This window comes from Fusarium coffeatum, assembly GCF_003316985.1.
Source record: "Fusarium coffeatum strain FIESC_28 chromosome Unknown BRIP53273_contig_148, whole genome shotgun sequence".
Classification (NCBI taxonomy): Eukaryota; Fungi; Ascomycota; class Sordariomycetes; order Hypocreales; family Nectriaceae; genus Fusarium; species Fusarium coffeatum.
In genome coordinates this window covers 134735-160470 of record NW_022157941.1, presented here as the reverse complement: position 1 = coordinate 160470, position 25736 = coordinate 134735, and the positions used below count along the sequence as shown (strand labels likewise).

Sequence of the window (25736 nt, the reverse complement as noted above, 5' to 3'; positions counted from 1 at the left end):
GCCCATGATTTCCGACTGGATGGCCACCCAGGGCCGAATGGGAGAGTTGGCAGGAAAGCGGGTTGCCCAGCGAGATGAAATTAGAGAGGGCAGGATACGTGAAGGCAGAGACACGAGGGTCGCCGTTGATTCGTACCTCCAATTGAGGAAGGGCTTGCCAAATGTCCTGCTTGGGAAGAAGACACAGCATTTCAGTCTCAAGCTTTCTACTTCCTGTTCGTGGAAGATATTTAAAGAGCACATTTGGGGCTTTATTTTGACTTGCAACAATAACCAGGGGGCGGAATTAAAATTGGGAAGAGTGGACAAGTGTTTACAGCTACTGAGGATGTAAGACCGGAACAGGATGGCATGGACTACGTGTAAATGCTTCGAGATAGTCTCATCTAACTGTAACTTGCACTCATACATGAATCAGACCAACTCTCATGTGTCCATTTCCTCCTCGATTTGCCCTCAGGCAGTACGGCACAAAGACAGCTTCCTTTTCTACTCCAGCATCTATCTCGCCATCGACTACAAAGCCAGGAGCTGCGCCGGCTTCTGCACCCTGTAACTGTCGACGCCAACAAGACGTCTTCAGCGCAACATATTCCTCTTCCCCAAGCGACTTCTTCTCCTCTACAATGGGAACAGTCGTCTTTAGCCCGACATCCTTGAAGTGATTATCTTCCCATGTATTATCAGCATCTTCCATGCAGTATACTAGAGGGCCTCGAGCCAGAGTCAGTGTTCGCTGGTTGGTGTAAGGATGGGGAGCAATGTAGCGCGGTGTAAAGGTGCCGATCGTTAGGGAGAACTCTAGATTCTTTGCGACGTAGGATGGATCGAGGGTCAGATAGCCCTTTTGCAGATCAATACTTCCTTCGCTTAGATCAGGACTCAGCCGGTACTTGTTCTGGGACCACCCAGGTATTCTTAGTCTGATTGTAGTTGTCAGTGGCTCGGGGGCTGTAAGGCGAAACTTGACCGCTCCGTCCCATGGCCAGTCTGAATCCTGCTCAAGAGTCACGACCTGCCCATCAACTTCGAACTTCAGAGTCGCCTTCGTATACAGATGCACATTAACGAAGGCCTCTCCATCGGTGGTCTTGCCAAAGTCCCAGAGATACCCACCCAAAGAGCCATAAAGACGTGTGACGTTCGGCGGGCAACAAGCACACCAGAACCATTCCTCACGTACGCTCTTGTCGGTCTCTGAACTGCCCAGTTGGTTCACATACGTGAAAGCCTTGCCGTCAAGACTCATCGAGGTCATGACGTTGTTGTAGAGGCAGAGTTCCATAACATCTGCAAATCGCCCGTCAAGGTCGATGTGGAGAAGGCGCTCTGCAAGCATCATAACGGCGATCGAAGCACAAGTTTCGGCATAGCAGCCTCCTTCGTCTGTGCTTTGTGGAAGGAAGTAGTCGCGTCCGAAGCCCTCCCACTGCTTGATGGCGCCTATCCCACCGGTGAGATACATCTTCTTGTCGACCATGTTGTTCCATAGGCGGTAGAGGGTATTCTTCCAGTCCGATGAAGCTTGCAAAGATTGGTCGTTGATGCAGACCATGTCAGCTACAGCAGTGAGCAAGTACATTGCGCGTACTGAGTGGCCCTCCACGGTCTCTTGCTCAAGGATGGGTTTATGAGCTTGGCAGTACCAGTGAGAAGCATGCTCGGGGTATGAATCCGGTCGTTGATAGAGATTCTGGCCGCGCTTCTTGGATTCCCATTCGTAATAGTGCTGGCCACCTTGACCATTCTTGTTGCCGCGCTCTTCGATGAAGTAGCGAGATAGATCGTAGGCTTGTTTGTTTCCGGTGGCTTGATAGAGACGGAAGAGGGCGAGCTCGATCTCTGGGTGACCTGGGTAGCCGTGGAGTTGGTCGTCGGCAGGTCCGAAAGTACGGTGGATGAGAGCGATGTATTTCTCGATGGGTTCGAGGAGGAGTTTGTCCTTGTAGTATTGGTGGTGTGCGATGGCAGCTTCGATCAAATGGCCTGCATTGTACCTGAGGATAATATCAGTACGAGGGCTTCATAAGACACAATCCCAATGTGAGACTTACAACTCATGCATATCCTGCAAATTCGTCCATTTCTTTCCCGGTTCAACTACAGTGTAATGAACATTCAGATATCCATCATCCTGCTGCGCCCCCCGTATCATCTCAACAAGCTCTTTGACAGCCTTGTCAATCTTCTCATCAAACTCATCTTGCAGAAAGTAACAGGCACCCTCGATCCACTTCGCTATGTCGCTGTCCCAAAAGAGATGAAACGGGACAGGCCACATAGACTTATCATCATAGATCTCATGCCACTGTAGCTTGAAGCAATCGTATCGGCCTGTTTCTCGCAGTCTCTCTAGCTGTGTGTACAGGGTTGTCTTTGCGACTGTGTTTCGGCGCCGGTAGAGAATGGAGCCGGGACCGAAGGTAGTGTGGTGGAAGATGAGCTGAGGATGAGACATTGTGAGTGTGGTTCGATGATGTGATTCTAGATCTTGGATGGTGAGTACTTATCGGGTCATTGACGGAGTCGCTTGGTCTCTGTGGCGTTAATGGGTTACGGTGGGATGAGGAGGCGGCAAACCCACCGGTCATCCCATCGGGGTGTGTGTTGGGTACCCTAGAGCGGACACGAGGTGGATGGTTTTCGGGACTGAAGTGGGAGGTGGGCATTGGATCACTCTGAAAGTCAGTCTCTAGACTATGGTTTTGATGTGATAAGTTGCATATTTGTATATTAAGTCTATCATTTCATGTTGGCCGTCTTGTTGGTTTGTAACACGATTTTATGTTTGCTTGTGTATTTCAAGATACGTTCAAGTCAAAATATCGACAAACCGAGTTATTTCACCACGAACAGCATTATAAGTAGCAAACAAAGAGAAAGGCCATTGCAATGCAATATAATACATAGCAAAACTTCATTCACTTTTTCTCTTTATGCCATAAAATCTTCAACGTCAGCCAGCTCTTCCTTTCCTTTCACCATGGCTCCAGGCTGCTAGTTCTCCACGGGGTGTCCTCTTTGCTGGCTCGGTGGCTCACGCTGATTGGCCCGCTAAGATCTTGTCAGCGGGCATGCTAAGAGAGTCTGGACCCGAGGTTAATTTAGCGTCGCGGTGAAGGGGAGGGAACATGGTACAGACCATGCCGATTGATGGGCCGGGTTCATAGCTTGCTTGACGATTCAATTATGGTCAGGATTCACAGTGAATTTAATAAATAACATAGAGAAATGAAATCTCACCAGCGAGTTTGCGGTCCAGAGAATAAAACATTTGATAGACTTTAAACAACGTTGACACCCTCTAGGGAAGTCGCATTAAACCGCTTTCGATCATGAGGAGAGAAGTGGGGTTCATCTCATCCAAGTTCCCTGCTTGACATTTGCCCTCACGAAGTGACATTCAAAGCTTCACCCAACCACCTCGAACTTGTTGACAGCCCCCAATGAGTGTCCTACTGCACAGAAATGGAGAAATTCCAATGCGGGCAGTGCCCTCGTAGCTTCAAGCGACAGGAGCATCTTAGGCGGCACCAAAAGGTCCACGAGACTCATAAACCCTTCGAATGCAACATCTGCCATAAGGGCTTTACTCGCAGGTAAGGTACCCATGTTGTATGACCTGTCACAACTGCTAACCAAGTTATAGTGATATCCTACATAAGCATACCGCTATTCATGACCACCTTACAGCACCCGCCGCGGAGGGACGCGATACTGCTCGACGCAGAGCGTGTTTAGAGTGCGCCAAAGCACGAGAGAAGTGCACCAGGACTACACCATGTCGGAGATGTTCCATCAAATCACTGAGTTGCATTTACCCAGACAACGCGGATAAGCAACCGATCGTGTCCCCCTCAAGGACCGATAATGTGTCACTCGTGCAATCGGGTGGTAGCGTAGGTCTCTCACACAGCGTGCCATCCAACCAGCACCTTTCGATATCACCTCAAGAAGACCCAAATACGCGGTCAAGTCCGTATCTTGAAGATGGAGGAGACACTGCAATGCAACAGGCACAGCCCTTCGAGTATGACCTTGGCCCATGCGATATCGACTGGGACTTTCCGATGAACTGGCTACCGTACAACAACGAGATCGAAACAAACTACTGCTCGATACTTGGTCTTGATAACAGTATACCTTCAACAGGATCTTTGCGACCTTCATGTGGAAATGAGCCAACCCTGAATCAACCAACGTCGAACATGCCTGTCTTCGGTAACACTCCACAAACTATATCTACCGTTGGGTCCATATCTCAAGGGAACGGCGCAGCTGCTTCACCACAGCTAAGCATGTCATCGGATCGCACAATACCCGGTGACCTGTATGCCACGAGCTCGAATGGAGCACGAAGACCTTGCACGGACCGATCGAGGCAATCATTCCCGCCGCTGGGTGTTGTGGGCTGTACCAAGCTATGGTCTGTCTCCCTGGATCCGAGCCTTCATCACGAGAGTAACATCTGGGAGTTTCCCGACTTGGATCACATAACTATCGAGGCCACCGATGGCGTTCGAGATTTTGCACTAACACAAGTGACTTACGGCAAGATATATGACTCTTTTGAGAATACATGTCTGGAAGCCGGCATCTTTGGGAACGAGTTTACGTCTTCTGAGTTTCCTCCCTTGCCAATCATGGATTATTGTATAAAGCTCTTCTTCGAACATTTCAACCCAATATTTCCGCTGGTGCATCCAAACACGACGGATCTCAACGCAAACTGGGTACTGGTCCTAGCGATCTGTGCCGTAGGAAGCCAGTACTCTGCCACCGACGACATCAACGACTGTGTTTTACCGTTCCAGGAGTTCTTGAGGAGAGTGCTGGTTGTCCACTTGCAACTGGAGAATTCAGAAATGGACATTGCGCTGGCGCAGGCTCTTGTTCTGAGTCAAGTAGGACTACTATACTACAGCACAAGTAAGTCTCGGCACATCGGCTATCAACGAGTAGGTGATCTACACAAGGTTATCAATCTCTACCGACGGTCTCATACACAAGTGGCAAGCGACGTGAAAGCTCGTCTCAACCAGCGGGAGACGAATATCCATCAGGAGTGGAAGGCTTGGGTTGAAGACGAAACCTTGAAGAGACTTTGTTACTTTATATGGGTATGTATCGGGCTACTATATACGCGAAGGCTTAAACTAACATTTCCACAGCTATTAGACCGGATGGGCTGCTACTTCTTCGATGATCACCAAGCCTCCACGTTCGATGTACAAGACATTGAACTGCCTCACGATGGGCTATGGTCCCAGACGTGCTCATTAGACTGGTCTAAAGTATACCGACGTGTTGAAGGTAAGTCGCCAACCTGTGGCATAGATGAAGACAACCACTAACCTATCTCAGAAAACCCCTCACTTCTATCCGCTGTCAACACCATCTTTCGTGACCGAACCGCCAAATCCGATCTGGGAGAGTTCTCCCGCATATGTCTTCTCCACGCAGTCTACCAAGAATACTCCGCCGTTAACACCTATTTCAAACGCCCACTCTCGTCATGGATGCCTCAAAACAACCCCGAACGCCAGTCAGAAGATACCAACCTCCTGAACACAGACTCGAATTGGCGAAACGCTGCGCTTGATTGCGTGGATACGCTGCACTGGGCAGCTAATGCAACGATAGCCTCGTTACTAGGGGCTGAGCATCCTACCGTTCTTCACCTACACTTCTCAAGGGTTGTCCTCCTCGTGCCCAGGACGATGCTAATGACTCTGGCAAATTATCTGAAAGCCCCGGAGAGTGAGAGGAAGGTGGCGTCTAATCAGCAAAACGCGTTACAAGCTGAACGGGAGATTTCGCAGTGGGCTCAGCAGGATGTGGTAAGTCGATGAGCATTGGTCAAGAGCGATATTCTAACAAAGGCCTAGTCGAAAGCACGTCTCGCCGCATTGCACTGTGGCTGCTTCCTCTGGCATATTCGCCGCTATTCGAAAATGGCTTTTTACGAGCCGCCCTGCGTATTCTGGGCCATCCTCACACTATGGGCGTATAGCGTGTACTCTTCCAAGTCAAGAAGATCCTCTGGTGAAGAGCGAAGTGGAAGCGTAACCCGCCATGCTTCACCAGACCACAACAAAGCATACTCGGACGATGACAGCCCGACATTCATCAGGTTGGATCGGCCTAACGATGACGAGATGGTACAGCTATTTGTTAGAGCTGGTGTATTGAAGGCATATATAAGTGGTGTTGGAGATATCTATGCCTCTGAAGCGCCAGCCAGGATTCTGAAAGAGGGCAAAAAGATCCTTGAGTCAGTATCACTGGCGTGGGGACGTAGTAGAGAGTATTTGGATCTGCTGAATGCTCTTGGATGAGTGCACTTCTATTGATGAGAGTTATCTATGGTAAAGACGGAAGATACCCATGTGCAATTAACCACTTTTACTTCATTGCCTCTTGGGAAGAGTGATCTCAAATGCGTAAGCCGTTGTGTTGTCCTCATGTTTCATCTTCAGTCTCAAAGAACCATTCTTGACATGGTCAGTCGTGTCCCCCAACTCCTGTGGCCCATCGACATTTTTAAACTTGTCCCCGTCTTTCACGACGAAAGCCAATGTTCTGATCTTGACTTCTCCAGCCTCAGGCAAGCCCGTCAACTCAATAGTCCAGTCGCCAGATCTGGAACGCGTTCCGGCTAGAATACGGACAACGTTGTCGTCGACTGTTGCGTAGACGTCAAGAAAGCTATCCGGTGTGGGTGTGGTTTTCACGCGTTGGCCTGTCATTTGACTGCCATAGTATTTGTATACCTGGTACTCGGCTGTTGGCCAATACCCTTCGCCTTCGATGGCGTATTTGTCGTTTGTAGCATTGGGCTTACATAGAAGACCTTGCACATTTTAGTCTTCTGTATTCTCCAGGCGCGAAAGCACTTACCAGCAAGGAAATCATGCAGGGCTCCTGCGATAGCCCAGTTTCCTCTCAACCCATGGGTATTCTCGCGTTCAAGACCAGCGATCCACCAAGCGCCAGCGGAAGGAACCTGTTCGCCATACACAGCGTACTCGTTGATGTTGACATCCTTTGCCTTCTCAAGTGGAATATCGAACTTGGCCAGTAATTCGTGGAAAGACTTCATCGATCCAGCCATGGTATCACAGTCATTGCCGCTCTCCATATGCCATGACCACTGATCAGGAAGAGTGTCATTCTTGATACACTCTGTGAGGAAGTCTGTCCACCACTCATGAGTTGTTGTGGGGATGGCAGATATGCTTGGTCCTGCTATTCTCATTGATGGGAATACCTCCCTCCAGTATAGTCAGTACATATACCTACGATAATAGGTATGAAGCTGTACTTACTTGACCTTCTTGAAAGTACGAGACCATAGCGCAAGCCACTGTTCCTTGGACGCACCCCAGAAAAAGCTCAAATCAGGCTCATTCCAGATATCAATAACAAGGCCATCCTTCATTTCCGAGTCCTGGACGTCCTTTAAAGTCTCATCAAGAAAGGCATCCCAGCGTGTCCAGTCATCGTTGTCACCAGGGTACTCAAACTTCTCCGATTGACCACCATCAGCACCCCAAACTGCAGGAAGCAGGTAGATAAAATCTCCTCCATGCTTACGGGCTGTCCTGTAATTGCTTAAGGCTGATGCAAAGCGAGCCTGTAGGAAGGTCAGTACACGAAGACTTGCGCTTGAGACGGAACTTGCCTTGTAGTCCTCGAAGCTGACGGCGTAGCCCTTGGTGTCGGGGAGTTGAGACCCTCCTCCACGACCGTAATTGAAGCCAATGTCTTTGTAGAAGTGGTCGGGTATTTGGTCAGACTTATCTGGTATACCGTACAGAATACCGGAAGCAAGGTGCTTAGGTAGGCCAGTCGTAATGCTCACATCAACAGTCGCAACACCAACAGCAGGGCCCTTGGCTTTGGCCTGCTCATCAGGCAGGCCTCGCAACATAGACATGTAATCCTCAGGCATCTTGTCAATTCAACAATGCAGTATCTGGTAGGGTTACTCTGAGATGTTTGCTAACGTAGGTACCTAGTTTATAGTTCATGCTCAAGGTCGCGTGTTTAAGCCACTAGATGGGCTAACCCGCCGCGGGGTTCCCGGTGGGATTTCCGGTGGGAGAGAGTCGAGGATTGGCGCGTTTGGTTCTTCAACTTCCCCCGCAAACAAGACCCAGGCTTTTGGGAATTTTTCCCTGTTCCCCATGGGGTGAATCCCTGTCGATAATCATCATATCGAGTTTAATACTTAAGCTACCGTGAAGCCGCATGGAGTTGGCTTTGATCTTCCCCATGCTCATCAAGAGTTGTCTCATCCATTGACTCTCATCTTTACTCAATTCAACATGGCGGCTGAAAAGACTCCCAGTATCAATCATGTCGAAGACGAGATTATCTCCGACTCGAAAGATTGGAGTCATGTTCAAGGTCAACAGGGCGCTGACATTGATCGCAACATGTCACTCTGGGAAGCCTGCAAGGCCTACCCAGGCGCCATAACCTGGTCATTCCTCCTGTCATCCTCTATTATCATGGAAGGTTATGACATCGTCCTCATCGGCAACCTTATGGCTCAGCCTGCCTTTCAGAAGAAGTACGGCGACTGGTACGGAGATAAACTCGGTTATCAGATCTCTGGACCTTGGCAGTCTGGTCTTGGCAACGCCACGGCTATTGGAACTATCATAGGCGCTTTCGCCAACGGCTGGCTTACACAGCGGTTCGGATACAGACGCACTTTGGTTGCATCACTTGTAGCCATTACCGGATTCATCTTCATCACTTTCTTCGCCCACAACCTGCCCATGCTGCTCGTTGGTTCTACCCTCTGCGGTCTGCCGTGGGGTGTCTTTGCAACTATGGCCCCAGCTTACGCATCCGAGATATGTCCCATGGCGCTTCGCGGATATCTTGCAAACTACGTCTGTCTCTGCTGGGCTCTTGGTCAACTCCTCGCCGCTGGTGTGCTGTTTAGTTTCTCTGACAATACTACTGAGTGGGCCTACCGTCTTCCCTTCGGTATCCAATGGGTCTGGCCCATCCCCCTTCTCATCATCCTGTGGTTTACGCCCGAGTCGCCATACTGGCTTGCTCGAAAGAACCGACTTGATGACGCGAAGAACGTCCTTCGACGAATTTCTGCCAAGGGTCAAAAGACCGACGAGGATCTCGATAAGCAACTTGCTATGATCGTTCACACTAACAAGATCGAGAGTGAACACACCAGTGGATCTAGCTACCTTGACTGCTTCAAGGGCATCAACCTTCGCCGCACTGAGATTGTCAGTCTTGTCTTTGTAGCGCAGAATACTACCGGCGTCGGTATCGGTGGCACACCAACCTACTTCTTCGTCCAAGCCGGCGTCGATCCCAAGAACTCCTTTAAATTTGCGACTGGTGCTCTCGGTCTCGCATCTGTCGGTGTCATTATCTCTTGGGCTCTCATCTACCGCATTGGTCGCCGAACCTTATACGTCTGGTCATGTGGTATCTGCTGTCTCCTCATGCTTCTCATCGGTATCCTGGCTAGTGTTCCCCAGTCTCAGGCTGTGAGCTTCGGCCAAGCTGGGGTTGTTCTGATCTGGGAAATTGTTTTTTATGCGACTATCGGGCCTGTTTGCTACGCTATCATCGGCGAGATCCCAGCTGTGAATGTTCGCAGCAAGAGTATCTGTTTGGCTCGTATTGCCTACTACATCTCTCAGATTCTAAACAACACTTATGGCCCCTACATGATTAATCCTACTGAGGGTGATTGGAAGGGAAAAGTCGGGTATTTTTGGGCTGGACTTTCACTCTTGACTTTTATCTGGGCTTACTTCCGTCTTCCGGAAACCAAGGTGAGCGATCTCTGACTTCTTTTGTGAAACATCTTCTAACTTAATATAGGGCAGAACCTTTGAGGAGATTGATATCCTTTTCGCCAACAAGACATCTGCTAGAAAGTTTGCACAGATCAAGGTTGATGCCTATGCTGAGGACTCTGAGAATCGCATTGTCAAAGAAACCAGTGTCTGAAGTATTTTTCACAGTAGGAAAAGATTAGGATGTTGGAAATTTCAGTTTCTGTGAAATTCGTAGTCTTTTATGGTAGTAGTAATCAACAAGGAGATTTAAGAGCTCTTCAACGTTGAATATGCAAGGTCCCTTGGAGTGTTCACTCAACTCCTCTCAAAGCAGCCCACTCCTGCTCCAACATGCCATAATTAATTACATCATACCACTTGCGATCCAGATAGTACGCTTCCCTTTCCCTTCCTTCCTCTTTAAATCCCAACTTAGTATAAACATGCTGCGCCCGGGTATTAAACCCAACAGTACCCAAAGCCACACGGTGATATCCGCCAAACCTAAACGCCCAGTCCAGCGCCCAATTGATAGCTTCACTTCCATAGCCTTTGTTATTGTATGGGGTGCTGAGGTTTATGCCCAGGGATGTCTGTCTGTGATGCTTGTGGGCATCTGGGGTACCACCCCAGCCTAGAAGGACAAAGCCAATGGGTACGGGGTCGGAGGAATCGATGCCTTGAGCTTTAGCTTCGGATGGAGAGAGGCAGACCATTACACAGAAAGTGCATTTTTGCAGCTTGTCCGTGAGGTCTTCTGCGCTTTTCCTGCTTTTGGGGCGGATGAGAGAGGGCCCTGCTAGAACGGCGTTGAGAGGGTCACTTTCGTGATACTTGAAGAGGTAGTCTATGTCTTTGTCATTGTTCTCTAAGGCTCTGTAGATGAGCCTTTCTGAGCAGTAAGCATTTGCGATACTTTCGGCGTTCATCATGACAAATAGCTGATGGGAGGATTCTATGGAGTGGTTTGTTGGCATACCTCTATGTTTATATACAATCGCCAGTCTACAGTTTCTAGTGACACACTACCAGTAGCTCAAAGATCAGAGCTACGATGGCGCGGCTATACGGCAATGATGCTGATCACCACCTTCCTAATCAGGAAATTCCGGATGACTCATTTGATAACAGGGTCGCTCTATTCCCAAGGACAGTATCCGGGAAAAGTTATCAATCATCCTGCAGGATCAATGGAATTTGCCAAAATCCTTTGGACTTACCAAGGTTGGCTTCGATCTTACAAGCAGCATCTCTTCGTCTTTTGACAAGAGCATGTTCATAGTCAATATACGCAAAAGCACCCTTAACACAACAGCAGATTCAGATCACCAATACATTGATTTACCAATATCAAGGTTAGGAGTAATATTATAGGGTATAAAATACTAAGATTATAATAGATACCATCGGTAGTGCGTCTTTCGTCCTTCATTACCATCATTATTATCATCACCACCATAATAATAATAATAAAAGGTTTATTGCTACAATCTGGGACGGTACCAACGGGGACATACATGTCTTTCATCTGTTCTTCGTAAAGATCCTCCGACATTGTATATTCATCGGACATACTCTCAAGGAGAACAAAACGAGCTTTCACTCCAGCCGCAATCCGCTGAGGTGTTTTCGGGATTCTGATAATCTTGACCATCCCGGTTCTAACCATGTGTCTGACATAATCTTCGTAACCGTTTCTCTGCCATACGGTGTCTCGAATAGTGACGAGTATAAGGCCCTTGTGTTTTGTGAGTCGGTGCAAGTCTAGAAAAGCTTCTCGCGCGACGTGTCCTTGTGTCATAGTGCCGACACAGATCACAGCGTCATATTTCAATTCAGGTAGCGTAGCAAAGCCGCTGAGGTCGATCGACGAAAGGGATCTGTAAACGTCCGTTCGTTCAGCGATATCACGCATTCTATCACTGATATCGCATCCGTCGATGGTTTTTACGCCGAGCTTGCGTAGTTCTTGGCCAACGAGGCCCGTTCCATATCCGGCGTCAAAGATCTCTGCCTCCGAGACTTCCATCCGAGAACTGAGATGCTCAACTAACATCTTAGCAGCCAATCTGGGAGCTACGTATCCTTCATTTTCGACATCTTGGTTGTAGGTATCAGCCTATTCGTCGTAGATCTCGCGCAACTCTTCGACATCTTCTGATTCTAGAGAACTCTCGAGGAAGGACATGATGGATTCGATGATGGATTGCTTCGTAATTATTCTATAATGCGATTTGGTTTCACAGATGAACTTATGATCAGCGGGAACCTCTCTCTTATGGCTTACAGGTGTAGTGTCGATCGCTAGCAGATGACGTAGCGGGCTGAGACACATGACGCGGAACAGAATAAGATTCCAAACCTTCAACATCACCAAGAGCGTGAACATGAAATCTATGTCGATCAATGGGCCCCGAGAGTCGCTAGAATTCCTAGTCCTAGTCCCGATCCCAATCTTTTTTGTGTTTCTGTGATCAAGTGCTTGCTGGAATGCCAACTCCCAACTGAGCCCGTCTGGAGCGCTTGATTAATTCTTTACCATTAGCTACTGTAAAATGCTATACCCCTAACAAATAGCTCACTTATTCACTGTCATAACTTTCAACCAACAATGCGGACCGCGGCATGTTCAGTCCATATCTCGCATTCATTTTTGCCAACTCTGCCATGAAACCAGGTACACCACCAGGAATATCCTTCTCGTACCAAATCTTTGCATCGCCCATTGCCATTGCCGCTTCATGCATTTCTGCCAAGTCTCTGCTGTCCCAAATTCCTTCCCTTCTGTTTAGATTCCTTAGGAGATTTAGTGCGCGCTCGACTTGGTGTGGTTCGGTGCAGCACCACAATAAGAAGGATAGGCTGGAGATCAAATCACCGTCTAGGGAGAAAGTTCTCTGGCCAGGGACGATAAGCCGATGTGCGAATGCTTCTGCGGCAGTTAGATATGTTTCCACTGTCTCTGGGTCCGGTTCGGAATCGTCTTCTAGTTCGAGTGACATGCTCATCCTCCAAAATGCCTGCTGCATGTTGAGGTACAGCAGCTGTGGCGATGTCCACTCTTGGTACTCCCACATGGAAATATAGTTCTTGGTCATGTCGAATCGCCTGCTCCAGTGATTGAACTTTTCGTCTAGTCGATTCCAAGATGCTTCGATGCGGGCTTTTGTAACCACATCCATATCTCTGAAGAAGGTACTTCCTGGAGAGCCACATCCCTCTTCGGAAGTCATTTCAGCCATTACCTCCACGGTCTCAACATCTAGTCTTCGCAGCGCGCTGGCTGCCTCGTCGAGATCTTTGAAAGGTGTTTCGGAAACGTCGTCGCTGGACAAAAGCGCAAAGTATCCTGTTCGTATGTCGGGAATGATGGTGTCTTCTATAAAGGCTGAAGCTTCGCATCCTAGACTCGAAAACATATCTAGAAGTTTACCGGCTATCCTTGCTTCGTATGCGTTTGTCACCAAGCTTGGTGAGGATAGAAGACGTGTTCCAGCACGGATGTGACGAATTGACTCAGCATATCGACCAGTGATACCCTCAAACGCAACAAACAATAAGCAGCAAACTAGAGTACACTGAATATCGAAAGGTGAGTTGAGTGACATGTGAGGTATGATGTTGGCAATGGCTTTGTTGTACTGTTGCATAGCCAAGCCTTTCAGCTGCTGGAGTGGAGAGCAGGTCTCAGGCCCCGCCATATAAAAGCGATGCGCTGCACCCACGGCAATGATAGCATGCCTGATAGGTTCGCATTGATGGGCTAGAGGTAAGACGACAGTGAGGTAAAAGTTGGATTGACCTGGGGCGCAGGTGAGTTGTGTTGATGTCCAGTGGTGGAAATGGTGGAAATAGCAGCTTTCGATGGATGTATCCCCGAGGCTAGGATTAAAGACGGATAAAGGATATGGAGTTGAAGGCACAGTAACAGCAACAGCAGCGCGCTGTTGGAGCTGGGCTTTGTCGGGTGTCGCATAACCATCGCATTTAACGCGGCCATCGCGACAACGACGACACGTTGGCTTCTCCTCGTCGCACTTTAGATGTCTGACTCTACAATGGGTTAGAATGGTACGCTGCTGCCTTGGTCATAGGTCACACATACTTGCTGTAAGATGGAGAAAGCAATTATTAGCCACCAAGTTTACAAGCGAATAAGAAAGCGAGGAGACGGATATAATGATTTACGGCGTATGGGTATGGGGGACAAGCAAGCAAGACATGGACATACCAGGTTAGACAGCCGGTGCGGACTTTGGGCTTTGAAGCACGCTGCCATTTTGGTTTCTTGGGCAGAATAACAAGCTTCTTTTGGTCAACTGCTTTCATTTTGAATTGCAACAAATCAACTGGGAAAAAGAGAGGCGGTCGAGATGGATGGAGTCAAAGAAAGTTATTCTGTTTGGACAAAAGCCAAAGCCAACACCAAGAGCAAAATACCTTAAAAGATCTGCCATTCAGAATTCAGGGGGGGCGAAGCTGAGACGCTAGGAGATGCCGAATCCCTGTTTATACGGTGCAGCCAATGGAAACTCATACTAACGGCATGAAACTGGGTCCAATGCACCGACACTTTTTGTGTCATACCGAAACTCAATTCTAGCGCTTCTTGGTGTTTTGAAGGTCCGAAAGTCCGCCCAAAGTCCCTTCTTGACAGGTGAAAAAGCAGCACATGTTTGAGGCTGTGTTTCAAATTACACAAATTAAAACCATACTAACGCTAAGCAGTAGCCAAGTAGCCCTATGGAGATCTCTTATTATCCCGAAGGGGGGTTGCAGCCTCGAATTCAGCGGCCAACACGAGGCATATCCCCTCGCTTCGCGTAATTAGAGGCAACGTAATCTCATCCTAACTAGGCAAATGGTCCTGGCTTTCTGTACGAAATCTAGACCATTCTAATTGTCTGATCTGACAAGGCGTTCTTACACACATATAATATCTCGTCTTCGGCAATCCTCTGCCGACCTGCCAAGGATTGAGGACGTAATCTCCCCGGATTCGTTCCTGATCGCCGATAGGGCTCAGAAATCATTGAGCTAGTGATGCTAATGTCTTCAGAATTGAAGTTCCCGTTGGTGTTCCTGCACTTGAGGTCCACTCTTGCTGCGACTTCCTCGTATGATCTGTTTGAGTGTAAGTGCAGGCAGACAAGAAAGGTAGGTAAATAACGATCAAGACAGGCTCTCTGTTGCTGTCTACGCGTTGAGGCAACCATTTCCATGCTATCAACGTATGCCCCGATACGATATCCAACACATCCTCTCATGGTAGTGATATCATGAATGCCGATCTTGCTTTGTGTCGCTAAAGGCCCACTATTGCCATCAAATGCGAACCCACTATCCTCGGCTCCTCAACGGGGCGGAGGCTTCGAGAACGAATTATCAGATCTTCGGTATAACGGCGGATATAGTGCACAAAAAGGAACTAGATCCCGATGGTAAGAGGGAAATAGCGTGGATATACCCAGTCCTCGGGCCGATACCTCTTCCACGCAGTAGACTTGGCTCAAAATGCAGCGAACCTGCTTTGTACGTATGTATATCTAGCAATACAAGACTTGTCGAAGCCTTATTCACTTGATTCTATGGAATATACCTATTTTTGAGACTTTCTGTGGTCATTCAGGACTTGGATCGAAGAAGGATACATGCGACATTGTCCACCCTGGACCTTACATGATAGGTTTGGGGGCGTCATGGCAGTCATCATCGGTGGATGGCAGGACGGGGCAGCACATTATGGGTAAACAATTTGATCTTTACTACTAACTCTAATGCAATTACAAATACCGCCCTAGACATCAAAAGCAATCTTTTTTCGCGCAGATAAACATCTCCCCAACTTTTACCAGGCCAAAACCTCTTGCAACCCTCCACAAGACAAGCTCGAACAAAGCTCCTCATCCTCCTGGTTCTTCTTCGCAGCCTCTCCCTCAGGCAACCTCTGTCTCGCTGGCCAGATTTGTCGTCCAGCTGCCTTCTCAAGCTTGACGTGCTCATGAATAGCATCGCGATGACCATCCTGGAACGAAAGCGGGCCGTGTTCAAGTCGAGGGTGAAGCTCACCACTGATAAAAACACCAGCTTCCAAGTTCTTCTGTGCGCCGATGCAGAGGTCTTTGTCTTCCGAGACTACGCGTGCGTACAGTTCGGAGGCAGCACGGAAGTCTTCATCAGAGGACTTGATGTTGCGGAAGATTTGGTAGCTCATTGAGGAGTGGGTTGCTGATGTGGGGACGAAACGTTGGATCATCATGAAATGGGGTCTGTGTTGAGTTAGAAAATGTATTCTATATCGGTAGGATGAAGACTTACAGAACAACGACCGAGGCGTTGGGGTAGAAATATGTGCTCGCGAGTTGAAAACCAGCCTTCTTCTGCTCCTCGGTCTGAACGCTCGAATGTTGGATCCATTGCTTGTCAGTATCGCACTTCATCTTTCCAAGGTCTGCAAGCGTAGGAAGATCAGGATGCGTCGTGGGGCAGTGGTAGCACTCGTTGAAGTTATCGGCCAAGATCTTCCAGTTGTAGTTACCCTCCATGCTGTACTCATGGTCCAGCTGATAGTCCTCAAAGTTGGTATTCGCGAGTCTGTCCTGTTGATCAATGGCGTCGAAGTACTTGGCCCAAGGCTCCGGGTTATCAGAGCTGTCGAGGTTGACCCAGATGAAGCCATAGCCATCAAGCTTGAGATGGATCTTGAAAAGACCGTTCTTGCTCTTGTCGAAACCATCGAGAACGTCATAGTTGGGCGCCTTGGCAAGGTTGCCGCTCAGACCGTAAGACCAACCGTGGTACTTGCAGGCAAAGATGGACGCGTTGCCTTGAGTTCCACCTTGGACAACTGGGAAAGCTCGGTGACGGCAGACGTTGTGAAAGGCGTTCAAGCCACCCTTTCTGTCACGGGTAACAACGAACTCGTAGCCTGTAACGTTGAACTTGAGCCAATCTCCTGCTTTGGCGAGTCTGTTCTGATGTGTGACAAGAAGCCACTTCTTGGAGAAGACAGCGCGCCTCTCGAGCTCGAACATCTCGGGAGAAGTGTACCATGTTGAAGGAAGGGCTCGAACGGGTGTCCTGTGACTTTCATCCGTGAAGTTATCACTCTCGATGTGAAGCTTGAGCTTGTTCATTGTGCTTGTTGGTGGCTGTTGTTGATAGAAATTGTTGATTGTTCTTTGTGATATTCGATGGAAAGTCTTCAGGTGTTGATGTATTGGGAAGCTTGTTTGCTGGACCTGACGGGAGTGGCAGACAGATTCTTATAGACAATGGCTAGTTCCCCTCAACGGCCCAGGCCAGCAAGCCATGAGATAAGTGCCGACTCTTAGCCCAACCGTCTCCTCTCGGATATCGATCCCAGGAGCTTCCATTCCGTATCTCGGCCCCAGTATCGTGATGGTGTGAGGTCGAGCTTATCAGCCCCGGTCGTGTGACTGAAGATCACCCCCAAGGCCAAAGACAAACAAAGGGTCACGATTCCAATCGTACATACCCCATTGGCTCGTACCTACATCAAGCGAGGGGTCTGCACGCCACTGAGATATCGGTATTCGGTCCCATCAGGTTTAGACTCTGTTTCCCCAGGTTGTCAAGCCGCATCTGGTAATTACTAACAGCTTTGTGTTCTGTGATTGGCTGCTCGGGTTTTGGAGCCGAGGGGTCAAGCTCACCTGGGAATGGAACCCGACGGAGCCGAGATCAGTCGGATGTGACGCGCTGGTGATTTGAGCTTATCGATGACACTCGCTTTTCCAAAAATGGTAATAGGAGGGCAGACTGTGCATATGGAAGCTATCGTGGCATTCTTCTTGCGAAGGGAGAGTTTGGACTGACGGTCAGGTGCATCGGGTCGTCGGGTTCTGCACTTGACGTGAACGGGTTCTATGCCGTTATGTCCGTCTTAAGTGCTACGATAACGGATCGTACTATCATTTTATTCGATACTCGTTCTGCAAACCCGGGGTTGAACATGCAAACCCGGGGTAGAATGTTCAAGTGCCGATGTTCCTGCAGCCTTTTCGGTGAGCGGTGACAGAAGAAGAATTGAGTTTGTGGGTGTGTGTCCCGAAGGTGAGCTAGAAGCCTAGAACTGGCCATGTCATCTTGACCTAGTGAATGACAACCAGTCGCATCATACATTGAAAGCTCAGCTGAGACAACAGACAAGACTGCAATGCGAACGACCCCCCAGCCCAGCATATCGGTGTCACCTCTCTTTGCTGCCCCCGATTACACTCTGGAGCCGACATCGGGATTGAAGCCGACGAATCTCTCTCTTATCTTTGTAATCTCTGACAACAACAGCGGTGTTTCCCGTTTCAACAATCACCCAAACGCCACAACCGGTATCAAGAGCTTCTACCGGATCTTCTTAAACAACTTGGAAACCATCCCGTTTTAGTATCTTGGCATCGCGTGAAGCTGTTAAACCGGCCACACGTAGCTTAGAGCTTAAACGTGCTTCAAGCCACCATTGTAAGCAACAAGCTTTTGATATGTGGAGAATTGTTACAGGAGGTGTTCTATGTGGCGTTGAACCCATGATCAATCGACAAAGATAAGACCACACGGTCTTCCGGTGCATTCATTTCTCCCCTCCTTCAGCTTGACGTTACCCCGCATCATTCTTGACCATTCGGTGATGGTGAAATTGTGACTTGTTGTGCAATGATGAGAGGTTTACTACAGATGTAACTTTGCGGTCTTTCTTGTGGCAACATCTCCGATAACACGAAGGCTTGCCTGAGATTCCAACCTTCTTTCAGGGATATCCTCCTGAACAGTCTACTGAATATTTCCACTACATATATTGCTCCTCAAACTACATATTGTCTCCAGCTGAGCCTGTGGAGGCCCATATAGGGTGATGATGGAACACCGCAGCCTTGAGCAACCGTGCCGCATACCTACTAGGAGGAAAAGCAATAGCAAGAATTAGACGTAGCATTTTTAGACCTGTCAACATATATATATCCCGAGCTTGAATTCAGCCTTCCACGGAAACTGACTTCTCTTTCGTTCCGGGTTCTCTGCGCACCTTTCCCGCATTCGTGCCTTTACTCTGACTTATGTACCATGCACTATTGTGTCCTAAATACTCTTGTGACACTGTGGTATGATATTTGTTATCGCACTAACACTAGCCCTGCTTTAAACACAAAGAGACAGCCGTTTACTCGATGTTCTCTGGGGTGAGATATTTGGAGCGAAGTTGTTTCTCCATACAATGAATAGTGCTTCAGTTCCACGGCTTTTTAATTTTCATGACTAGTGGATAACAATCATCAAAGTAAATATTTGTCTAACTTCTGTCCGTCATGTGGCAGTTATACTATGTCTCACATATACGCTTTTCCCATCACTACTCCGCTCCATATCCGTCAGTTCTGTTGAATCACCTGCGCGGATCTCAGTAACCAAGCCAATCTCGTCATCCCTGACTCCCCATTTCTGATAAGCTGATGGTGGATGTCTAGTTCTTTGTGTGTTATTGTTTCCTATTGTTTGGACGTAACCACTGGATGGGCCTGATGGGCCTGACGATGGCACGGGTGACTTGCTGCGTCCGATGAATCTTCGAAGACCTGGGAGACAAACGACTATGACGCCTGTAGCCATTTCGGCGGTAGACAGGATATCTGATATTCTGTTAGACTCCGCAGATGATGGGTGGTGCTTTGGATTGACATACTGCCGGACTCGTCTTCGAGTTCAAAATCTGTCGCATTGTAGGCGACAAATCTTGCAAGACTAACGGAAAGTGTGATGGCGCCGAGTGAGAATACACCGATGAGAGCCAGCTTTTGCTCTTTACGGAGTGAAATATGCTTCAAAAGGAAGAATGGATACAGAAATGCAACCAGGTCTGTGGACCAGTTTAGAACCCACTGCACGACGAAAGCAGTATACGAGTTCCACACCGACTTGAGCTGGTTAGGGATAGACCTGAAAATGTTAGTTTTAAATATGCGATGCTTGAATGCAGAGTCGTACCAGTTGTCAGAGATAGGTTGGCAAATCAAAGTGTCCAGAAGTATTGTAGCCACCAAAGAACAACATAGGTAAACCGAAACTCCCATTAATGCATTCCTCAATCGTCCCATAATCCTTGGTATCAAACTCCAGTAAAATAACGTGATCGAAAGTTTGGGGAAGTAAATGCCGATGTCGAAGAAATACTGTGCCACAAAGACGATCTATCTTCGAGTTAGCCGCTCGCTCATCGCGTCACTGACGTCTTGGTATACCTTTAGGTATTCTACCGATTCGACAATAAGCTCCTTGGTTTGGGCGGGGTTGTCGATAAGGATTTGGAGGGCCATTGTCGAGCAGATGAACCATCCCAGGGTGAACACCCAGCCAGCCCATGCGAGCACATCGGCAAGGGCCCAAACGGACTGTTGGGCGAGGATACGTGCCCAGCCACGAAGCACAAGAGTTATGAACGCCAAGCCGAGAAGGATTGCTTGAATAGCCTGGTAAATGTTAGCACAAGGGTAGCTTGCGGGATGTAGTGACGACGTACAATCGAAGCCGAGATGCTAACCATGGCGAAGCGTCTACCGAGGGCGGACCGCCCTCCCAACCTTGTAAAGAAACGAGCGAAAAGGAAGGAATCAACAAAACAGGAAAAAGGCAATGTTGCAGAATCAAGGGAATTAAAAAGAAAATCTGGAAAACATGTCAGGCCCCAGGGAGATGATCAACCGAGTACGCGTATAATTAATGCTTCTTGATCCTGACCCTGGCAAACTTTAAGTTTTTCGGTTCTTGATTGATGCTTGTTAACCAGAAGGATCGCTAGTCTGTGACCAAGCTCAGCCACAGCTGCTGCTAGCTTCGCTGCGATGGTTCCCTTCGGGAAGGTGGCCACTCTGTTAAAGAAGCTTATCAGGTGGATTGACGTGAGGGACTCCCTTATCCCAATTGAGGAGTTGTTGGTCAACCGGGCGCCAGGGGTCGCATTGTTGTTTTGCTGCATTGTGTTCGCCAAGGAATGAAGTCGCCCATGAAGCCTCAAAAGGCTGAAACCGAGACACCTCTATATGTAGATCAACAATTGGATTGTACAGATGCTGCGTTACAAAGAGACGTCGCTACTCTGCCGGGTCAATCAAGAAGAATGTTTCGAGATGTCCCATGCGTCACCACGTGTGATCAGCGTTGCGCTCGGAGGCTTTGGTCCTCGGCACCTAACAAAGCTTTCAGCTGGAACGAAACTACCCAGTGACATAACTGTGGCTTTGCAATTTTTACTTGAGCAACTGTTTTGGGAGCTGGCGCCGGTGCTAGAGCTAAGACATTGCTACAGTACAGACACTAAATTGCAGCCCCGAATTGGACTGTTAACCTAAAACGCATTAGAGTTGATAGCGCCAAGAGAACCCTGCGAGCATCTCATTGGGGCGAGAAACTTCATCAAAGACCAGTCTCGGCCCGTCAACTCGGCTGAGGGTAATTAGTGCGTTGATCTGTCCTCCCCTTTTATGAAAACGGCATGTGCTTAATGAAATGAAACAATTAAGCTTTTCACCAGCTCCATACAGGCCCCAATAGATATGTCACAATTAGTTTAACGGTAGTTTGACCTTCCTCATTCCACTCACGATGGATTATTCTTCCGTAATTAGTATGTCCTCGGTGAAACGCCCTGAGGCTAGTGGTGACGCGAGGGATCTGCGGAAATGCGATCCAGTGTTCCGCGGTGGGCGTTGATGATCTTCCTGACCCTTACGCAATTAGCCAGTGGGACTGGGGAAGCGTTCCGTCCACATCAGCGCACTACAGACAGTGGCACGGGCACCAGAACTCACTATTGATGCCGGAACTCTCCGGAGACGGAAATGAAGTAGGTTTCTGAAGTACCTCTTTGGTCTGTTGTGAGATGGGTTACCCATGAAGAAATGCACAACCAACAGGATTCTGGAAAGGACATCCAGGCACGATCTAGATAAATGATCCAAAAGCATCTGATAACCGGCTTTGCATCGGGAATTGTGGGAATATATGCAAGGTCTCTTATCTTCCTGGATCACAATTCTTTAGCTCCTCTGTTTCTATTGTCTCGTCGAATAGATACGACACAGACAATCTATACTAGTAACCTTCGACGAATTTCCCCAACTCTATACGCCTATCATGCATATCGTGTCGGACGACGTCCCATCCACAAGTGGCTCCCTCATCAATAGGCCTTCTTCACTTTACCATTAAGCACGTCCTTGATAAAGTCCTCCAAGCTCTGACCCTTAAGATTAGGATACAAATCTTTAGCGAGAACATATCCAAGATACTCGGCCTTCTCGGGTGTGTTATCACCACGAACACCCCATGACATCCAATATTCCAGGATGCCTCTGTTCTGCGATAGCTCATCGGTCTTGAACTGTGCCAACTGTGATTCAAGCATTTCCTTGGTCATCTGCAATCGCATTGTCAGCTTTCGCTACTACGCACTCAGGTGGGCTCTTACCTCAGTACGCTCTGGCTTCTCGCCAGTAATCTTCTCGACCAGTTCGAAAACTTCCTGCTGCGACTTGGTCTCTGTGTTTGCAAAGACTCTCTTGTTGATCGTGCGAGGGTCGTTGATTATAACTGCCACGTATTTTCCAATGTCGTTTAGGTTGGTGAGTGCAGAGGGATTGTTACCTCCGCCAATTATGTTGTTGTTTGCAAATGTGAGGTAGTCGTCAAACTTTCCAGATGGGACGCGGGGAAGGGCGATCTGGTACCACCATCCGACGTTGATGACGGTGTATGGGAGATAAATTCGCTGAATGTGGTCAAGAATCTCTTCTTTCTGAAATACATCATTAGTTGGATAAGATTTACAAGATCATGGAAGACTTACGACATCATGAAGTCTCATGATTCCTCGAGGCGCGTTAGTGCCAAAGAAACAGGGTACATATCGCTTGACGCCAGCTTCCTTGGCTGCAGTCGAGAGAGGGATCTCATCAAACAGTGACTCAAAGTAGATAGCCGAGATCACAACATCGATGCCCTTCAAAGCAGAGACGAGCTCATGTTGACTGCCCTGAAGGTCGACAGCGACAATTTTGATACCCTTCTCTTTCAAAGCAACAGTAGCTGGCTTCTCAATCGAGCTTGGTCGAACCAGTGCCGTAATATCCTATTCGTTGTCAGCGCTTATGTCAGCCAAGAAAAAGCTTGTCATAAGCAACGTACAAACTGAGTCTCAGATTCCAAGAGGCCATTCACAATGGATCCTCCGGTAGCTCCAGTAGCTCCTACAATTGCGACCTTCATTTTCATTCGTTTCTGATGATGTATTTTGATAGATTCAATGTTCCAAAGAACAGAGGGGCTATTAATACTACGTCATGTTAAACTCCGCAAACTCCGCAGTTTAATAATTGCCGACATGCCTCCACCGGAGCGGGCTTCATATTAGTGCCGCATCACGGATTTAGCGGGACTTGGCCCAGTTACAGCTTATAAACACGGGGACACGGGGACCTCAAATAAAAGGTATTGTAATCATGCTCAGTCAATCAACGGACGACCGTGGAGTGTAGGAGAATAGTGCATTCAGATCAAAGTTTTACTAGTCCATGGTCTCTGTCCAACGGGTTGAATAAGCACGCTCGGGATCATGATCATGATAGCTGAGGTCTTGCTCAGCTAAGGTACACTCGTGAAGCTTCATGACTCCAATGGTTGTACAAGAGGTCAGATGAGCACCGCATAATAATAAAAAATGGAAAGAATACTATATTATCAGTAGGCGATGTGTTAATCGTGTCTTCCAATCGCCGGGTCATACCGAGTCCTCTCGTAACACAGGTGTGAAAAGTCCTTGAGACGTCTAGTTCGAAAGATCAATTCAAGTCCATTGCACAAAGAACTACCTCATAAAAAAAGTGCAAAACAAAAGCAGTGCGGGGTTGCCATGTAAGTACTGCGACGGCTATGGAGTATGTTTCTTTTAATATCGCATAAGGTTGATGTTGAAATGGCATGATCTCAAAATGCGGCTCCGCCGACGTGTAGAGAGCCCTGGAGCGGCAGCTAATTTTAGTGGTCTCGGTGACATGGCCAAGTCCTTCGAGAAAGGTCAGTAAATAAAACATGTCGCGCATTTGCAGTATCAGACTGTCTCAAACACGTATACTTTACAGTTCAATCCTACGATAAAAATTAATATGAGCAAACATCAAGCCCTATCGGCTCCGCGGAAAGCAACGCATCATGAGGTCTAATTTGGATCCTCGCAGTTCTCGGTGAGCCCGTATGTCCGCCATCCTCGTGCGTTGCGTTGTCAATGACATAATTCTCTGCAATACCTATACAGCACATGCAGGAAATTTGCAATCATGCCACTTCAATTGGCGCGTGAATAAACATAGATTAGCGATTCCAGGTTCAGAATTAGGTGCAGTGCAGTCTTGACATCCCCACGGAGAGCTGGGCAAGACTGGGGTAATTGACTGGCTCGCGAAAACCCGGAGTGAAATGATCTGATTTCCGAGTAATTATCGCGACGCCAAGGGGAAACATTGAGTACATAATAGAGGACATCAGCTGTTTGTGGCTTTTATTTGTTTTATTTATCATAGCATTGTTACAGTCGCAGAGAATGGCGAGGTTCAATTGAACAACTGCGTTGGACGCGACCGAACAAGAGATCTGAGGCGCTCGGATACAGAGATTGAAACAGGCCGAGATGCTATCTGTAAATAATCTTGCTTCACAAAGGCCTGATCTCAACTGCGAAACCAAATGGTTCTATCCCCCGCGCCTCAATCTAAGACGTTGATCTGGCAGTGCATGGAATATCAGCAGATTTGATACACAGATGACTATGGCAGTGGGGAAAGCAGACCATGACCCCACAACTTCCACGCCACTTTCTTTAGGGGCTCGCACCACTGTAAGATCTGCCCTGAAATTGGTGGTCTGACTTGACTACTGCGGAGTGACCCGACTAAGACGACATAGAATTAATAGGGATTTGAGTCTATATGGTAGAAAATTGATATAAGAGAATGGAGAAATCATCTCAATAAAGCCATCATTCATTCATCAGCATTCAATCAATCAGCCACATCTACTCTTACACATTCACAACAACCAAACACAGCCATCATGACTACCAACTCTTTCGGCGGAGCTCTTCCTCGCTTTGACTTCCCTTCTCAACCACAACCCGCCATCTCACGCATGGCTCGCGTCAACAAAGCTCTCCCAGTAGTTCTAATGGCAGCCTCAGTAGCTGGTAAGTAAACTTGTACCAATTGCCTCGGCCATTTTACTAATTATTCTTAGCCTTGGCCGTCAAGACAAGGCAAAACTTGGATGCCGCCCCAGTCACTACATCAATGCTTTTTGCACGCCCACAGAACTTGATGCCTCAAGGCCAGGCGATAATGGACAAGAGAAATGGCGATGTTGGATTGAAACCTAACAAATGAGATACGGCAATGGATTTATAGGCGCACTGGGGACTGGGAAGCATGGTGAAGCGATTTGCACATTCGTTACTAGGGCATGAGATAGGGCTGGTCCCAATACATGATATCTACTTCAACTGTCAAGCTTTTGGCCCGGTGTATAACATATTACATGCTTAACATGATACTCAAACAGGGCTGCTTAAGCATTTGCGTGACCTTTTGGGCTCTAACATAACGGCCACCCCGGATTTCGAGCAAAGTGACAAGTCATGATGGAACAAACTCACCCCCATCCTCCTTCATGAATCTTCAGCTTCATGTGTGACAGCTGATTGGCGCTAAAACCGGCGGAAGTTTGCCGCTCTCTGGTGCAAAGCGGAATGTATCCAGTAAGATAAGAGCTCGATAAGATAGAGTGCTGATAAGATGCCGATAGATCACGATAAGCCATGAGAGGTTGAAGTCAGAACAGGACGGTAGCATA

The 25736-nt window shown here is 48.0% G+C and overlaps 9 protein-coding genes across 9 annotated transcripts; 3 read left to right on the top strand and 6 right to left on the bottom strand.

Annotated features, from left to right (window-relative positions):
* Positions 1–403: 403 nt before the first annotated feature.
* On the bottom strand, positions 404–2458 carry FIESC28_06954 (uncharacterized protein; the record flags this gene model as incomplete). The annotated part of the gene is made up of 2 exons (XM_031161096.1): positions 404–1997; positions 2055–2458. The coding sequence occupies 2 exons, from the start codon at positions 2456–2458 to the stop codon at positions 404–406; spliced, it is 1998 nt and encodes a 665-aa protein (XP_031014899.1).
* Positions 2459–3468: 1010 nt separating this feature from the next.
* FIESC28_06953 (uncharacterized protein) lies at positions 3469–6338 on the top strand (the record flags this gene model as incomplete). Its single annotated transcript, XM_031161095.1, has 5 exons — positions 3469–3599; positions 3650–5120; positions 5172–5313; positions 5365–5840; positions 5889–6338. The coding sequence occupies 5 exons, from the start codon at positions 3469–3471 to the stop codon at positions 6336–6338; spliced, it is 2670 nt and encodes an 889-aa protein (XP_031014898.1).
* Positions 6339–6410: 72 nt separating this feature from the next.
* On the bottom strand, positions 6411–7954 carry FIESC28_06952 (uncharacterized protein; the record flags this gene model as incomplete). The annotated part of the gene is made up of 3 exons (XM_031161094.1): positions 6411–6853; positions 6901–7274; positions 7329–7954. 3 exons carry the CDS (start codon positions 7952–7954, stop codon positions 6411–6413), a joined length of 1443 nt encoding a protein of 480 aa, XP_031014897.1.
* A 376-nt stretch (positions 7955–8330) lies between these two features.
* On the top strand, positions 8331–10002 carry FIESC28_06951 (uncharacterized protein; the record flags this gene model as incomplete). Its single annotated transcript, XM_031161093.1, has 2 exons — positions 8331–9824; positions 9874–10002. The coding sequence occupies 2 exons, from the start codon at positions 8331–8333 to the stop codon at positions 10000–10002; spliced, it is 1623 nt and encodes a 540-aa protein (XP_031014896.1).
* Positions 10003–10141: 139 nt separating this feature from the next.
* On the bottom strand, positions 10142–14159 carry FIESC28_06950 (uncharacterized protein; the record flags this gene model as incomplete). The annotated part of the gene is made up of 7 exons (XM_031161092.1): positions 10142–10785; positions 11051–11088; positions 11348–11949; positions 12118–12253; positions 12537–13883; positions 13936–13938; positions 14062–14159. The coding sequence occupies 7 exons, from the start codon at positions 14157–14159 to the stop codon at positions 10142–10144; spliced, it is 2868 nt and encodes a 955-aa protein (XP_031014895.1).
* A 1519-nt stretch (positions 14160–15678) lies between these two features.
* On the bottom strand, positions 15679–16966 carry FIESC28_06949 (uncharacterized protein; the record flags this gene model as incomplete). The annotated part of the gene is made up of 2 exons (XM_031161091.1): positions 15679–16099; positions 16149–16966. The coding sequence occupies 2 exons, from the start codon at positions 16964–16966 to the stop codon at positions 15679–15681; spliced, it is 1239 nt and encodes a 412-aa protein (XP_031014894.1).
* A 2185-nt stretch (positions 16967–19151) lies between these two features.
* Positions 19152–20385, bottom strand: FIESC28_06948 (uncharacterized protein; the record flags this gene model as incomplete). The annotated part of the gene is made up of 5 exons (XM_031161090.1): positions 19152–19474; positions 19528–19781; positions 19830–20032; positions 20084–20311; positions 20362–20385. 5 exons carry the CDS (start codon positions 20383–20385, stop codon positions 19152–19154), a joined length of 1032 nt encoding a protein of 343 aa, XP_031014893.1.
* A 1635-nt stretch (positions 20386–22020) lies between these two features.
* Positions 22021–23105, bottom strand: FIESC28_06947 (uncharacterized protein; the record flags this gene model as incomplete). The annotated part of the gene is made up of 4 exons (XM_031161089.1): positions 22021–22257; positions 22309–22635; positions 22687–22968; positions 23025–23105. 4 exons carry the CDS (start codon positions 23103–23105, stop codon positions 22021–22023), a joined length of 927 nt encoding a protein of 308 aa, XP_031014892.1.
* A 1839-nt stretch (positions 23106–24944) lies between these two features.
* FIESC28_06946 (uncharacterized protein) lies at positions 24945–25270 on the top strand (the record flags this gene model as incomplete). Its single annotated transcript, XM_031161088.1, has 2 exons — positions 24945–25074; positions 25125–25270. 2 exons carry the CDS (start codon positions 24945–24947, stop codon positions 25268–25270), a joined length of 276 nt encoding a protein of 91 aa, XP_031014891.1.
* Between the last annotated feature and the right edge of the window lie 466 nt (positions 25271–25736).